This window comes from Schistocerca americana, chromosome X, assembly GCF_021461395.2.
Source record: "Schistocerca americana isolate TAMUIC-IGC-003095 chromosome X, iqSchAmer2.1, whole genome shotgun sequence".
Lineage (NCBI taxonomy): Eukaryota > Metazoa > Arthropoda > Insecta > Orthoptera > Acrididae > Schistocerca > Schistocerca americana.
In genome coordinates, this window is record NC_060130.1 from 468,312,605 (window position 1) to 468,330,531 (window position 17,927).

The following is a 17,927-nucleotide window of genomic DNA, read 5'->3' on the forward strand; positions in this document are numbered from 1 at the left end:
TGCAAAATTGAACTAATGCAATGACAGTTTGCTTTCCATGTGATAAACAGACTATACATCATAGAGAAATATAGCTTTCTTACAGTAAAGTGTCATATTTGGCAATTCTTTAATTGGAACTTGGGTACTATCAAAACGACACTGTTTCAAGACACCAGTCCATAAAACTCTATAAAAATGCATTGCCTTTGTTCAATTTATTACAATACAATGTCTGGGAAAGACATTTTAGTAAAAAGCATATTCAGAAGTTTTACTCAACCAATGTCTACATGCAGCTGTCTAACTGCAAAGGTATGGAAAGATCTACAGCTTTTTCACTCAACGAATATATTTCCACCGATTATTTAGAAGTGAAAACAATGTTTGAGATTATCTTGTAAGGTATGGAGGCAAAGAAGTCAAAGATATGAACTTTAAAGACACTTTACTGATATGAATAGGCAGTGTATTTCGTTGCATGCCATTTTCCAATTTGATTTATCAAGCACACAATTTTAACTCATTAAAAATGTTTCAAACTTTGTTTGCTTATTGAAACCTGTTCTGAATAATATTTTGCATAGGAGGAACTTGTGCTTCTAAGCGTTTAGCCAAGTTGTTGATTCAATTTTACTCACACCATTTCATTGAGCAACTCATCGTCTTCTGCAGAAGCCCTAAGGTGCACTGTTATGTGTATGTGCTTCTGGGACTCCGATTAGACTAGACTGTAAACTATTCTTGGCCTCATGCCACTATTTATAGGTGAGTGCAAGCCCTGATGCCCACTATCCCCTTTGATGCTGTTTTGTTTTCCAGAGTGTGCACTGATATTCTGTGAAACAAGCATTCTCTCAGTGATTCTCAACTTTGGTGGGTGTGATGGCCAGCAAGATCTTAATAAATCACGTGCCAGATCCCAAGCCCTGTTTAAATTAGAACCTCCATCCCTGTTTATTAGGTTTCCTGACATTTTTATTTTGATAGATTCCTCAAATTCTTGTGTCACCCTGTATCCCTATTGTTGAACTGAGCTCTTTTAGCACCAAACACTACAGGAAATAGGTCACTTATTGTTGAAAATTAAAATACATGCACCATAATTTGTTAGTCTTAGCAAATTAGAATAGTTGCTTTAAAAATACACATATGTTCATTTATTAGTGCTAACAGGCAAGAGTAAGTGCTTTAAGCTATGTAGCAAAACAATGTTTACAACAAGAGATGATTGTTTATCTTTTATAATAACTATGGTTGGGCACCAGTTGTAATCATGTTTCATTGCATGTTTATCTAGAAATGGACCCATCTACTTCTGGGCTGCCAGTAACAAGGAAATGAAGATGCAGTCTGCCATTAGATGATGAAGGACTATGCTACTCTCTGAACTACTACTTAAATAAAAGGGACTCCAGTGACTATGACATCTCTCCTGCATCTGATAATGATCTGCTTACAATTTTTAATTGGGATTCAGACATTAATATTTTCACCAAATCTGACATCCCTTCTGATGTTTACAAAATGATAGGAAGACAAGGCATATTTAACAATATGATATCAGAAACAAACAGATATGCAGCACAGAAACTACGTAAAATGCCAGGCAAGAAAAGACCTTGAGTAGCCAATCAGGCTGACACTTCTGAGAAAAAAATATGAAAGTTTATTGGCAAAATGCTAATTATGAGGTAAAACATGGTCCCACAAATTTCACATTATTTTTCAAAGAATCCACTATACAAAAATAAAGTTATAAAAGCCACAATGCCTCATGATTGATTTCTTGCATTATTGTTTTGCTGACATTTTATTGGTGATGATGTCCTTAAAACATAAATTATAATACTCACAAAGTACAAGTGTCAGCTGAACATCTGCAGAGTAGCTTTCAAAATGCTCTAACCCCTGGAAGAGATGTGGTAATCGATGAATCTATGATTACTTGGAGAGGAAGACTGACTTTTAAGCCATATATCCCCAACAAACCTCAAAGTGTGATTAAAACTTTACAAAATTTGTACAGAGAAAGGCTACACTTTTGCCTTGCATATCTATCAAGGGAAAGATTATGAACTAGTAGGTGCAGGTCACACAGAGGCTACCACCATGAAAATGCGTGAGCCTTTTTTTTTGAAAAATATTGCATTCTTTATGCTGACAATTTTTATACAAATATTTCTCTGGTGCATAAGTTTTTAGATAAAAATATGCTTCTCTGTGGAACAATTCGTCCAAATAGAGCAGGCCTTCCCAAGGATATTGGGGGGAAAAAATTTTAAAATGTAGGAAATATGTAGAGTACAGAACAATAATGGAGTCAAAATTTTTAATTGGGTGGATGAAATGAGAGTTCTAATGATTTCAGTGGTTCCTATAATGATATTTTAGAGGGCACTGGGAAAAAGAACAGAAAAGAAAAATTTATAATGAAACCAAAGGCTGTGCTGGAGTACAACAAGATACGAAAAGGCATTGATCTCAATGACCAGATGTCTTTGTCTTATTCACCAGTGAGAAATGGGATGAAATGGTGGACAAAAGTTACAATGGAACTTCTACTAGGGAGCACTTCAAGGAGAAGAATGATATTTTAAATTTTCAAAGCATTCATTGCCTTACATCTATGTGGGTACGCTGCCTGTATCACTCCTCCATCAAGAAATAAAGCCCACACTTTGGGAAAAATTAAGGTACAAACACTGCATGTTGTGTTATGAAAAGATTTTCACCCAGAAAGTAAAAAAAAAAAAAACAGTAAACAACAAAACCAAGAAAATTAGAACCTTCTGCAATGACAGCTGAGGACAACTTAAAATGTGTATCAGCTGTTTCAATTAAAACACATGCAGGAATAACTTTTTAGGACTCATGTGTTTAAATGGTGGAAAGGGCATGTGAATAGGTATTTTTTATATTGTTTGTATAGCCTGTTAATGTTTTTTGCAAATAATTTAGTAGGGTAAAATGTGTTTTAAAAAATTCCAAAAGATGACAAAGCCAACAATGATGTTTTAAGATTCCAGCTGTTAAATAGTGAAAAGTTTATGTGAAAATGATTTTTTGCATAGTTTACTGTAAGGTATGTGTTTACCAAGTATAGCAGTACAGCGAAAATGTCCAGAAAAAAAGAAAATTGTTTTGGGGTCATTTTAGGCCCTAGCTGGCTACTACTGCAGCAGTTTATGCAATTATATGTCCCCTTTGCTACAGACAGCTCAGCAAGCACCTAAGTCATGAAGTGATGTCATGGAATTTGGGACACTAATAACACAAGCCACATATCAGTGAAGTTTTTGTCAGGCCACTGGTGGGCCGATACGCAGTACAGGTGAGATGTCAAATCCTCCACATGGAATGTTTAAAGCAGTTGCAAATGTAATGTAGTAACTTCTGTTCACAATAATCAAACAGTCATTTGAAGAATGGTGTTTCATAGATACACAAAAACATAAAGAGGTAATGGCATTATTGAAAAAAGTCTCAAAAGAACAGTTATAGAGCTGTCATTCAATTACTATTTTCACAACAAATGAAAAATTCCAGTATTTAGAAAACCTCTTTCAAATTCCATATTTTGTACAGAATTTTAATACCATCTCAATAAAACAGTTTGACATTTAGAGAGACAAGTGTACAATATGAGGCATCAATAACTTTATACAAAAAAGTTGTGTATGTTTTGACAAGCCCCAAAATGTACAGTAATCTCCCATGACCTGACAAAGGAATTTGAATGTGTGAACTCTATCGCATTATACTTCAGTATCTCATAAAGATACGGAATCAAAGGTACTACAGAGAGAAAGCAAAGGATAGTTTTAACATGTAATACATGAAATTAATTCTCATATTAGACAATGATTTTGCAAGAAGTCCTACAACATTTCATTCTAGTCTCAATATAGTTTCTTTCTGACATAAACTATTTACCCCTACTACTCAGTTCTGTTTGCCAGTCACAAATTTATGCTCATAGAAAATGAAATGATAAGTCAAATCCCCACAAATGTCACAGATACCACTGTTTTATCTGTGTGTATTTCATCTGAACACAGATGATGACTTAGAAACCTAGTTTACAAACTGCTGGTGAAAATCAAATGGCTTTCAAATAACTTACGAGCTGAAGGAAGCAGAATTTCTCAAATTCCTAGGGTTACCTTGAGAAATACATCTACAACAGTTCAAATGGTTCAAATGGCTCTGAGCACTATGGGACTTAACAGCTATGGTCATCAGTCCCCTAGAACTTAGAACTACTTAAACCTAACTAACCTAAGGACATCACACACATCCATGCCCGAGGCAGGATTCGAACCTGCGACCGTAGCAGTCGCGCGGTTGCGGACTGAGCGCCTAGAACCGCGAGACCACCGCGGCCGGCATCTACAACAGTCTTGCACACAATAATTACTTGACAAATAAACAGTTTGCCATTAGTCTGCTACCTTAATTGCTCAAAATAATGTTATTATTGTGTCCTGACCTGTTCTCTCCTGTCCTGTGCAACTGGCATGGACACAAAATCTGTAGTGTATCACACTTATTTTGGTCTTTCATAAAGTACAGAATTCTTTTTAGGGGAATGCAGGCAGTGCAACCAAAACATTGACATTAGAAAAAGCAGTTATTATAAACATGTTTAACACACAGCCCCAAGAATCGTATGACCTGGTCTTGATTACTGCTCAAGCATTTGGGATCCCCCACCAGATCAAATTAAATGAAGACATAGAAGCAATTCAGAGGCTTGATGCTAGGTTTGTTACCAGTATATCTGAAGAACATCTGACCATTGCAAAAATGCTCTGTGAACTCAACTTGGATCCCTGGAAGGAAGGCAATGTTCTTTTCATGAAACACCACTGATAAAGTTTAGAGAATCAGCTGACTACAGAACGATACTAACATAAGTTTCTAATAAGGACTTTGAAGACAATACAAGAGAAATTTGGGCTTGTACTCAGGCACATAAACAGTTGTTTTTCCATTGCACCATTTGTGTGCGGCAGAGGAAAAGGGACAATTAGCAGCAGTATGTTGAATTGTATGGTGGCTTGCAGAGCATGGAAGAAGATGTAGATAATTTTGAGATCAAAATATATTAACTGTTCCTTATCTTTCTGATTATGAATAGTTTATCTGTATCTATAATAATTTTGAATTATTTCTAGGATATCATTTTCAACAAACATACTATCAGGATTGGTTCCGGAACACGTTTCACGATAAGGAACTTTTCACTTGGTGGCCCTCCCATCTATTCCCTCATACACTTTTACCTGTTTCAGTTTTTTACTAATTGTAAAAAACACTGTGTACAAATATTGCACTTTGGTGTCCCTTTCACCTTGGCACCCCAAGCTGCTGCTACTAATTCTCTTATGTCCTTTATAGAAATCTTATAGGTGTGGTGGCATTGGCACCCCTCTCAGCTTGGCAATCCAAGTGACAGTTCATGTTGCTATTGTTACAATGTAAAGCCAAGCGCCAGCCAATTGCATGCTGACCAACCTCTCTCCAGGACAACAATTCGATGGCAGTGACCTCTATGCGAAGAAGATATAATGGCTGCACCGACTGGTAGTGGCCCAGTTCTACAGCAGCGTCAAGATTAGGCACTTCAAGACCAGGGACTTAGGAATTGTATATACTGAAGAGATTTCTTATTTGCATGTCTCCCTTTGCTTGAGACACTTCTGTGTCACTGACAAAGTTAAGTATTGTCATTGCTCATTTCATAATAAAACTCATTTATACAATTTGCTTGAACTGTTTGTCTAGCGATCCGAGAAGGCAGGCTTCCTAGACCCCACATATTCAAAGACTAGGCATGATTAAACATCTTTGGCCTTAAATCAGCCCTGTATACAGTAAGAGGATAAAAGAGAATTTCATATTTCCTGGTAACACATTAAATCTCCGTGCCCAAACTTTGTAGAATGTGGCCTAGAAAATCTGTTAAAGATTCAAAAGATGAAACTTACATAGCTAAGAATTAAAAGCATTAAATAAAAAACTACATGTCACCCTTGTACAGAAATGTTATTAGATAATAAGAGAATTTTTAAATGATTAAAGCAATATTTTTATTGCCTTTTACACTAGTATGCCAAAGTGGAATATTGCAACATCAATATATTGCAAAAAAATTACATAAATGTGGAGCAACAACATGCACATCATTTGCTTGGGGTGGCTAACTAGAGATTCACTTCTACAATGAAGAAACAGAACTCTGGTTTCAATCAATTTCTCATTCCGTGACTTCAACAGTACTTCTGTAGATTGGCTACTATTTTTCAAATATTAATCTCATATTTAATATGAATATTGACCTAAAAACAGGAGAGCAACCTGATTTAGGTTTTCTATTATTTCCCCAAATTACTTCAGGCAAATGCCAGGATGGTTCCTACCGTAAGGCCATGGCCAACAACACTATGTGATCAAAAGTATGTGGATACCCTCAAAAACATACATTTTTCACATTAGGTGTATTGTGCTGCCACCTACTGTCAGGTACTCCGTATCAGCAACCTCAGTACTCATTAGACATCACGAGAGTGCAGAATGGGGCACTCCGCGGAACTCACGGACTTTGAATGTGGTCAGGTGATTGGGTGTCACTTGTGTCACATCTGTACACGAGATTTCTACACTCCTAAACAGCCCTAGGTCCACTGTTTCTGATGTGATAATGAAGTGGAAACGTGGAGGGACACGTACAGCACAAAAGTGTACAGGCAGACCTCATCTGTAGACTGACAGAGACCGCTGACAGTTGAAGAGGGTTGTAATGTGTAATAGGCAGACATATATCCAGACCATCACACAGGAATTCCAAACTGCATCACGATCTGCTGCAAGTACTATGACAGTTAGATGCGAGGTGAGAAAACTTGGATTTCATAGTCAAGCGGCTGCTCATAAGTCACACATCACATTGGTAAATGCTAAACAACACTACACTTGGTGTGAGGAGCATACACATAGGACAATTGAACAGTGGAAAAACATTGTGTGGAGTAATTAATCACTGTACACAATGTGGGGATCCGATTGCAGGGTGTGGGTATGGCGAATGCCCAGTGAACGTCATCTGCCAGCATGTGTAGTGCCAACAGTAAAATTCGGAGACTGTGGTGTTAAGGTGTGGTCGTGTTTTTCATGGAGGGGGCTAGCACCCCTTGTTATTTTGCATGGCACTATCACAGCACAGGCCTACATTGATGTTTCAAGCACCTTCTTGCTTCCCACTGTAGAAGAGCAATTCAGGGATGGTGATTGCATCTTTCAACGTGATAGAGCACCTGTCCATAATGCACGGTCTGTGGCGGAGTGATTACATGACAATACCATCCCTGTAATGGACTGACCTGCACAGACTCCAGACCTGAATCCTTTAGGACACCTTTGGTATGTTTTGGGATGCCGACTTCGTGCCAGGCTTCACCGACTGACATTGATACATCTCTGCAGTGCAGCACTCTGTAAAGAATGGGCTACCATTCCCCAAGAAACCTTCCAGCACCTGATTGAACATATGCCTGCAAGAGTGGAAGCTGTCATCAGGGCTAAGGGTGGGCCAACACCATAATGAATTGGAGGGTGCCACAAACTTGTAAGTCACTTTCAGCCAGGTGTCAGGATAGTTTTGATCACATGGTGTACCTGTCGCATGCTTCTCATAGTAGACTTGTAAATATTTAAATGTCTGTATATGTGAATTAGTTTATGATGATGTTAAATTGTAAGAGCAAGACATATCCATATCCTTATAAATATCATCTACAGATGAATAAGACTATTACTATTACCACTACTTCCACTACTATTGGTACTATTACTACTACATATTTACATGGAGCTATACTCACTTAACCATCCTAATAACAATAGTGTGATCAACTTCAGGATTCACAGTTCCAGGTGATATTGGCTGCAGAAGATGTAGCATTCTGTCACAAGCATCGAGAAGAAATCTGCACATATAATGAAAATTAATCAGTAACGGAACAAGTAATGAGTCAATACAATACAGAATATAGTAAAAACTCTTATTAATACAATAACAGAACTTTTAACAATGCTTTAAATTAAAAGGTAAAAGATGTGTGTGTTCTTACACATATACACCCTTATAATTATCTGCTTCATTTATATTTACACCTATTGTTATATTTCAAGACCATTTAATCAGCATAGATGATAGATATAGGAGAAGAGTAAAGAGGAAAAAAGTACCATATATGCTGAAAGGATAACAAAGAAAGAAAATATTATTTTATCTTCTCTATGATATTTTCAAATTTCATTCTTCTTATACGACTCTAATCCACAAATTTCTTCAGATGTGAGAAAAGCAAAGAAAGAGGGTGCTAAATGTGGAAAATGTTGCTAAATTCAAATTACTCCATTTCTACGTCTTTATAAATAGGTATGTTGTGCCGATGAAAGTTTTTTTTCCTGTCTTCTCACGTATTTAGCATGAAAGGATTGCAACTGCAAAAAGTGATGTTTCTAATTCCACACTGATTATACATAATACAACATGTTGTTACACACAATATTAGCCAAGATCTGTGAATAAGTGTGCTCCATATATAAACCATCATATGTTAACCGTTTTAGTTAGTCCTACAACCAGAAGTAATTCTTGATGTAGCCATTCAGTGTCTATTTTGCCCAGCTGATGTTCTCATTGCTGAAATACAATCACAAGCACTTCATATAATTGCACTGACCCCAAAGACCTGCAGTTTTTTTGCAAATAAATATTATATACAGATGAAGTATTCTAAAGATTCTCCAGAGTAATTTTCATAATCCAATTCTATCAGGTTTGATGCTGAGCTTCACACAATAATTATGTGAACTAACATTTGTCAAGCTACATTCTGATCCAAGACAAAATGTGGGTTGTGATGTTCTTCTTATTTGGACCACATTTTATTTGCTAATTTTAACATATCATACTGAGATGCTGCAGTTAACAGCATAACTCAGTTTCTTAAGCAGCAATTCAGAATGATGTAGCAATGCGTATAAAGACATTTCCATGCTCTGAACACAGCAACCATAATGGACATACCATATAGCACTGAAATATGGCAGTGGGATGAGGGACTATGAATAAGCAGTGAGAATGAATCCTACACAGAGAATCCTTATGCTGTAGATCCACCAACACTTATGCATGAAGTGAAGAAGTTTCCTTTATCAAATATTAAAGGCCACCTTGGGCATATTAAACGTGTATATGGTGAGTAGTTTTACTGAGATGAAAAATGGGTTTTCAAAATTTTTCACAATTTTCCATTTTAATTGCCTTTCATATAACTTATGGTACTGCCTCTTTGGTAAGACAGTGGCTAAGCCTGGACTGGTGTAGTATCAGATGTTTTGCGTAACATCCACATTCAGTCCATGTGAACATTGTCCCATGATAGTACTGCTGAATAGGGATGCTATGTTGCACAATGCTGATGGAGGGACTCCAACTGAAGCACCTTCTGCCCACCAATAGGAGGACTTGGGATCGGTTACATGGGGCACACTGGATGGGTTGGTGAGAATGCATCGGTATTGAGGACGCTCTCTTGCCGTGACTGGATGTCACTAACACCTTTGGGGATGCAACACCTCTCAATATAACTGTCACAGCCTCCAGTTGCCATAGCGAGTTTGAGTAGTGTACCCCTTAGGCGTGGGCTTTTGAAAAAATAAAACCTCAACTGCTGATGGAATCAGTCTTTTCTTTCTAAGGTTTCCTCCTAACACAACTGGATGATCCACTTCCTGTTCATTTTACCATCCTTATCAAGTTCAACACGTACAAAGTGGCATCAGCTAAAGTGGGATTAGATCACCATTAGGTCTGGGAGAAAGGTTTCCTTTGCGGATTGTTGCCACTTTCATTTGATGGATACAAAGTGGGAAAGCCTGTTTGCCTGGTAGTTACCACATGTAACCTGGCAATGATAGAAAACTTTGACATCCAGTTTGCACTTGGAAGTGCATATAGTGCACTCCTTGTGTGTCAACGTGTGCGGAGCATACTGTCAATGCATTAAGCCGTAGATGTCCCCTTTGCTGAGTGGGTGTGCTCTTCAAGACCATGCTACACTGCTGTCACAATCTCCACGATGCTGTGGGCACAGTTTGGTGCATGCTGCCAACCACACTGCACTTCTGTAGCCATGCCATCTCTTTGCACTGCTGAGCATCCATGCTGCCTTGGCACTGCAAGCAAGAGGCTGCCACTGCCACCACCTTCATTATATTCATGCCCGGCACCACTGGTGCATCAACACTGCCACCTTTGCTGCTATCTTCATCAATATGGGATGTTAATGTAAGTATAGCTGCAATGCATCCTTACTTTTCTTCATCACCTGTGATGCAAGCTTCTGCCACGGGAACTCATCATGGCTTAATCTAGTACAGGTTACTGTTGAGACCCCTCTTTTGAAATGCTGTTGGTCTACAGAAATCTTGGTCCTAATATTGTAACCATGCCTGAGACACAATTGCGTACTTTGCCAGGGTGCCCAGAAATGGCTGCTGCTGCTGCTTCTAATGGTGAGGTAGATCATCGTGCACCCCTAAAAATGAAGCTTAATCAAATAGCACTTGACAAAGTACAGATACAGAGACAGCTTGATGAAGATTTACATGAGCCCCACCATGATATTCGGCATCTATGTGCTATCATTTGCGTGCCTAATGTTTCCAGTACTCTCCCTGCAGTTAATTTTGTACCTTCATTTTCTGGACCAAAAGGTGAAAATCTCACCAAATTCCTCCATGATGTAGGGCAAACAAGTTCCTGTCCTGATAGCTTTCTTCTAAATGTAACAAAATTAAAACTTTCTAGTGATGCACGCACGTATGTGGAGTCAGTTGATGCAGTGTGTGACAGTCACTTTTGACAAATGGGGTGTCAGTCATTACCGAGATTGGTTATCAACACTCTGACAGAAGTACGGAGAAGATTTTGAAGCATTTACTGATTGCATCAAACTGTATCTTGCTGCACATATGCCTTAGGAAAGAATCAAACAGGTAATGAAGTGCTACTCCAACGATTTATGTATTTATAAGGGGAATTAACCCGCAGTTTGGAGGTGAGGTAAAAGTAACCTCCACCACCTTTCTGCATGAAGTAATTTAATTAGCATTAATATGCAAAGAAGCAGGATGGGTCGTTTTGACCCCTGCACACAGTATTCAACTGCATCAAGTTTTTGTTAATAATACCAACTGCCAGAGGTGTCGAAAACCGAACCACACTGCAGAGTATTGTCATGCTCCTTGTTGCACAAAATGGCGCAAGATCGAGCATACATGTGACAAATGTCCACAATACAAGAGACAAAGTTTTCCATAGAGGGCTGCTCAAAAGTGGAGAAATGAGCGAGAGGCAGGCTCTGCCACCCACCCTTGCAGCCAGCCAAAACTATGAATCTAGTCAAGAAGGAAATGATTAACGAGGTGTCAAATTTAGTACTAGAAGGTGAGCTCAGAGGGGAGACTGTCCATATGTTAGTAGATACCGGAGCTCACATTAGTGTGTTATTTGTGTCACAACATGACAAGTGTGTGTGCGTTCAAGCTGCTGCAATATAGCATACGTGCCTTAGTTGAGGAGATGATACCATCTGGAACTTGTTTTGTTGACCTGCAAATCAATGAGAAAAAATATGGATTTGACATGGAGGTAGTGAGGAGACACAGACGAGATTTTGATATCATTTTAGGAACTGATTTCCTGCACTTTTTTCAGGCAGTGATAGATTACAAGACACAAACTATTCAATTCAGAGAGGCAACCCATTGAAACTTCCTGGCAGATTAAAACTGTGTGCCCGACCGAGACTCGAACTCGGGACCTTTGCCTTTCGCGGGCAAGTGCTCTACCAACTGAGCTACCGAAGCACGACTCACGCCCGGTACTCACAGCTTTACTTCTGCCAGTACCTCGTCTCCTACCTTCCAAACTTTACAGAAGCTCTCCTGCGAACCTTGCAGAACTAGCACTCCTGAAAGAAAGGATATTGCGGAGACATGGCTTAGCCACAGCCTGGGGGATGTTTCCAGAATGAGATTTTCACTCTGCAGCGGAGTGTGCGCTGATATGAAACTTCCTGGCAGATTAAAACTGTGTGCCCGACCGAGACTCGAACTCGGGACCTTTGCCTTTCGCGGGCAAGTGCTCTACCAACTGAGCTACCGAAGCACGACTCACGCCCGGTACTCACAGCTTTACTTCTGCCAGTACCTCGTCTCCTACCTTCCAAACTTTACAGAAGCTCTCCTGCGAACCTTGCAGAACTAGCACTCCTGAAAGAAAGGATATTGCGGAGACATGGCTTAGCCACAGCCTGGGGGATGTTTCCAGAATGAGATTTTCACTCTGCAGCGGAGTGTGCGCTGATATGAAACTTCCTGGCAGATTAAAACTGTGTGCCCGACCGAGACTCGAACTCGGGACCTTTGCCTTTCGCGGGCAAGTGCTCTACCAACTGAGCTACCGAAGCACGAATCACGCCCGGTACTCACAGCTTTACTTCTGCCAGTACCTCGTCTCCTACCTTCCAAACTTTACAGAAGCTCTCCTGCGAACCTTGCAGAACTAGCACTCCTGAAAGAAAGGATATTGCGGAGACATGGCTTAGCCACAGCCTGGGGGATGTTTCCAGAATGAGATTTTCACTCTGCAGCGGAGTGTGCGCTGATATGAAACTTCCTGGCAGATTAAAACTGTGTGCCCGACCGAGACTCGAACTCGGGACCTTTGCCTTTCGCGGGCAAGTGCTCTACCAACTGAGCTACCGAAGCACGACTCACGCCCGGTACTCACAGCTTTACTTCTGCCAGTACCTCGTCTCCTACCTTCCAAACTTTACAGAAGCTCTCCTGCGAACCTTGCAGAACTATCACTCCTGAAAGAAAGGATATTGCGGAGACATGGCTTAGCCACAGCCTGGGGGATGTTTCCAGAATGAGATTTTCACTCTGCAGCGGAGTGTGCGCTGATATATCAGCTAAGCCATGTCTCCGCAATATCCTTTCTTTCAGGAGTGCTAGTTCTGCAAGGTTCGCAGGAGAGCTTCTGTAAAGTTTGGAAGGTAGGAGACGAGGTACTGGCAGAAGTAAAGCTGTGAGTACCGGGCGTGAGTCGTGCTTCGGTAGCTCAGTTGGTAGAGCACTTGCCCGCGAAAGGCAAAGGTCCCGAGTTCGAGTCTCGGTCGGGCACACAGTTTTAATCTGCCAGGAAGTTTCATATCAGCGCACACTCCGCTGCAGAGTGAAAATCTCATTCTGGAAACATCCCCCAGGCTGTGGCTAAGCCATGTCTCCGCAATATCCTTTCTTTCAGGAGTGCTAGTTCTGCAAGGTTCGCAGGAGAGCTTCTGTAAAGTTTGGAAGGTAGGAGATGAGGTACTGGCAGAAGTAAAGCTGTGAGTACCGGGCGCGAGTCGTGCTTCGGTAGCTCAGTTGGTAGAGCACTTGCCCGCGAAAGGCAAAGGTCCCGAGTTCGAGTCTCGGTCGGGCACACAGTTTTAATCTGCCAGGAAGTTTCATATCAGCGCACACTCCGCTGCAGAGTGAAAATCTCATTCTGGAAACATCCCCCAGGCTGTGGCTAAGCCATGTCTCCGCAATATCCTTTCTTTCAGGAGTGCTAGTTCTGCAAGGTTCGCAGGAGAGCTTCTGTAAAGTTTGGAAGGTAGGAGACGAGGTACTGGCAGAAGTAAAGCTGTGAGTACCGGGCGTGAGTCGTGCTTCGGTAGCTCAGTTGGTAGAGCACTTGCCCGCGAAAGGCAAAGGTCCCGAGTTCGAGTCTCGGTCGGGCACACAGTTTTAATCTGCCAGGAAGTTCCATATCAGCGCACACTCCGCTGCAGAGTGAAAATCTCATTCTGGAAACATCCCCCAGGCTGTGGCTAAGCCATGTCTCCGCAATATCCTTTCTTTCAGGAGTGCTAGTTCTGCAAGGTTCGCAGGAGAGCTTCTGTAAAGTTTGGAAGGTAGGAGACGAGGTACTGGCAGAAGTAAAGCTGTGAGTACCGGGCGTGAGTCGTGCTTCGGTAGCTCAGTTGGTAGAGCACTTGCCCGCGAAAGGCAAAGGTCCCGAGTTCGAGTCTCGGTCGGGCACACAGTTTTAACCTGCCAGGAAGTTTCATATCAGCGCACACTCCGCTGCAGAGTGAAAATCTCATTCTGGAAACATCCCCCAGGCTGTGGCTAAGCCATGTCTCCGCAATATCCTTTCTTTCAGGAGTGCTAGTTCTGCAAGGTTCGCAGGAGAGCTTCTGTAAAGTTTGGAAGGTAGGAGACGAGGTACTGGCAGAAGTAAAGCTGTGAGTACCGGGCGTGATTCGTGCTTCGGTAGCTCAGTTGGTAGAGCACTTGCCCGCGAAAGGCAAAGGTCCCGAGTTCGAGTCTCGGTCGGGCACACAGTTTTAATCTGCCAGGAAGTTTCATATCAGCGCACACTCCGCTGCAGAGTGAAAATCTCATTCTGGAAACATCCCCCAGGCTGTGGCTAAGCCATGTCTCCGCAATATCCTTTCTTTCAGGAGTGCTAGTTCTGCAAGGTTCGCAGGAGAGCTTCTGTAAAGTTTGGAAGGTAGGAGACGAGGTACTGGCAGAAGTAAAGCTGTGAGTACCGGGCGTGAGTCGTGCTTCGGTAGCTCAGTTGGTAGAGCACTTGCCCGCGAAAGGCAAAGGTCCCGAGTTCGAGTCTCGGTCGGGCACACAGTTTTAATCTGCCAGGAAGTTTCATATCAGCGCACACTCCGCTGCAGAGTGAAAATCTCATTCTGGAAACATCCCCCAGGCTGTGGCTAAGCCATGTCTCCGCAATATCCTTTCTTTCAGGAGTGCTAGTTCTGCAAGGTTCGCAGGAGAGCTTCTGTAAAGTTTGGAAGGTAGGAGACGAGGTACTGGCAGAAGTAAAGCTGTGAGTACCGGGCGTGAGTCGTGCTTCGGTAGCTCAGTTGGTAGAGCACTTGCCCGCGAAAGGCAAAGGTCCCGAGTTCGAGTCTCGGTCGGGCACACAGTTTTAATCTGCCAGGAAGTTTCATATCAGCGCACACTCCGCTGCAGAGTGAAAATCTCATTCTGGAAACATCCCCCAGGCTGTGGCTAAGCCATGTCTCCGCAATATCCTTTCTTTCAGGAGTGCTAGTTCTGCAAGGTTCGCAGGAGAGCTTCTGTAAAGTTTGGAAGGTAGGAGACGAGGTACTGGCAGAAGTAAAGCTGTGAGTACCGGGCGTGAGTCGTGCTTCGGTAGCTCAGTTGGTAGAGCACTTGCCCGCGAAAGGCAAAGGTCCCGAGTTCGAGTCTCGGTCGGGCACACAGTTTTAATCTGCCAGGAAGTTTCATATCAGCGCACACTCCGCTGCAGAGTGAAAATCTCATTCTGGAAACATCCCCCAGGCTGTGGCTAAGCCATGTCTCCGCAATATCCTTTCTTTCAGGAGTGCTAGTTCTGCAAGGTTCGCAGGAGAGCTTCTGTAAAGTTTGGAAGGTAGGAGACGAGGTACTGGCAGAAGTAAAGCTGTGAGTACCGGGCGTGAGTCGTGCTTCGGTAGCTCAGTTGGTAGAGCACTTGCCCGCGAAAGGCAAAGGTCCCGAGTTCGAGTCTCGGTCGGGCACACAGTTTTAATCTGCCAGGAAGTTTCATATCAGCGCACACTCCGCTGCAGAGTGAAAATCTCATTCTGGAAACATCCCCCAGGCTGTGGCTAAGCCATGTCTCCGCAATATCCTTTCTTTCAGGAGTGCTAGTTCTGCAAGGTTCGCAGGAGAGCTTCTGTAAAGTTTGGAAGGTAGGAGACGAGGTACTGGCAGAAGTAAAGCTGTGAGTACCGGGCGTGAGTCGTGCTTCGGTAGCTCAGTTGGTAGAGCACTTGCCCGCGAAAGGCAAAGGTCCCGAGTTCGAGTCTCGGTCGGGCACACAGTTTTAACCTGCCAGGAAGTTTCATATCAGCGCACACTCCGCTGCAGAGTGAAAATCTCATTCTGGAAACATCCCCCAGGCTGTGGCTAAGCCATGTCTCCGCAATATCCTTTCTTTCAGGAGTGCTAGTTCTGCAAGGTTCGCAGGAGAGCTTCTGTAAAGTTTGGAAGGTAGGAGACGAGGTACTGGCAGAAGTAAAGCTGTGAGTACCGGGCGTGAGTCGTGCTTCGGTAGCTCAGTTGGTAGAGCACTTGCCCGCGAAAGGCAAAGGTCCCGAGTTCGAGTCTCGGTCGGGCACACAGTTTTAATCTGCCAGGAAGTTTCATATCAGCGCACACTCCGCTGCAGAGTGGAAATCTCATTCTGGAAACATCCCCCAGGCTGTGGCTAAGCCATGTCTCCGCAATATCCTTTCTTTCAGGAGTGCTAGTTCTGCAAGGTTCGCAGGAGAGCTTCTGTAAAGTTTGGAAGGTAGGAGACGAGGTACTGGCAGAAGTAAAGCTGTGAGTACCGGGCGTGAGTCGTGCTTCGGTAGCTCAGTTGGTAGAGCACTTGCCCGCGAAAGGCAAAGGTCCCGAGTTTGAGTCTCGGTCGGGCACACAGTTTTAATCTGCCAGGAAGTTTCATATCAGCGCACACTCCGCTGCAGAGTGAAAATCTCATTCTGGAAACATCCCCCAGGCTGCGGCTAAGCCATGTCTCCGCAATATCCTTTCTTTCAGGAGTGCTAGTTCTGCAAGGTTCGCAGGAGAGCTTCTGTAAAGTTTGGAAGGTAGGAGACGAGGTACTGGCAGAAGTAAAGCTGTGAGTACCGGGCGTGAGTCGTGCTTCGGTAGCTCAGTTGGTAGAGCACTTGCCCGCGAAAGGCAAAGGTCCCGAGTTCGAGTCTCGGTCGGGCACACAGTTTTAATCTGCCAGGAAGTTTCATATCAGCGCACACTCCGCTGCAGAGTGAAAATCTCATTCTGGAAACATCCCCCAGGCTGTGGCTAAGCCACGTCTCCGCAATATCCTTTCTTTCAGGAGTGCTAGTTCTGCAAGGTTCGCAGGAGAGCTTCTGTAAAGTTTGGAAGGTAGGAGACGAGGTCCTGGCAGAAGTAAAGCTGTGAGTACCGGGCGTGAGTCGTGCTTCGGTAGCTCAGTTGGTAGAGCACTTGCCCGCGAAAGGCAAAGGTCCCGAGTTCGAGTCTCGGTCGGGCACACAGATTTAATCTGCCAGGAAGTTTCATATCAGCGCACACTCCGCTGCAGAGTGAAAATCTCATTCTGGAAAGATCCCCCAGGCTGTGGTTAAGCCATGTCTCCGCAATATCCTTTCTTTCAGGAGTGCTAGTTCTGCAAGGTTCGCAGGAGAGCTTCTGTAAAGTTTGGAAGGTAGGAGACGAGGTACTGGCAGAAGTAAAGCTGTGAGTACCGGGCGTGAGTCGTGCTTCGGTAGCTCAGTTGGTAGAGCACTTGCCCGCGAAAGGCAAAGGTCCCGAGTTCGAGTCTCGGTCGGGCACACAGTTTTAATCTGCCAGGAAGTTTCATATCAGCGCACACTCCGCTGCAGAGTGGAAATCTCATTCTGGAAACATCCCCCAGGCTGTGGCTAAGCCATGTCTCCGCAATATCCTTTCTTTCAGGAGTGCTAGTTCTGCAAGGTTCGCAGGAGAGCTTCTGTAAAGTTTGGAAGGTAGGAGACGAGGTACTGGCAGAAGTAAAGCTGTGAGTACCGGGCGTGAGTCGTGCTTCGGTAGCTCAGTTGGTAGAGCACTTGCCCGCGAAAGGCAAAGGTCCCGAGTTCGAGTCTCGGTCGGGCACACAGTTTTAATCTGCCAGGAAGTTTCATATCAGCGCACACTCCGCTGCAGAGTGAAAATCTCATTCTGGAAACATCCCCCAGGCTGTGGCTAAGCCATGTCTCCGCAATATCCTTTCTTTCAGGAGTGCTAGTTCTGCAAGGTTCGCAGGAGAGCTTCTGTAAAGT

The 17,927-nt window shown here is 43.0% G+C and overlaps 1 protein-coding gene across 1 annotated transcript in view; it reads right to left on the reverse strand.

Annotated features, from left to right (window-relative positions):
- LOC124555091 (zinc finger FYVE domain-containing protein 26) overlaps nucleotides 1–17,927 on the reverse strand; it is a 434,713-nt gene that overhangs the window by 76,911 nt on the left and 339,875 nt on the right. Inside the window, exon 30 of the mRNA XM_047128885.1 lies at nucleotides 7,866–7,970. Within this exon, the coding sequence (XP_046984841.1) occupies nucleotides 7,866–7,970 (105 nt within the window). The remainder of the gene's footprint in view (nucleotides 1–7,865; nucleotides 7,971–17,927) is intronic.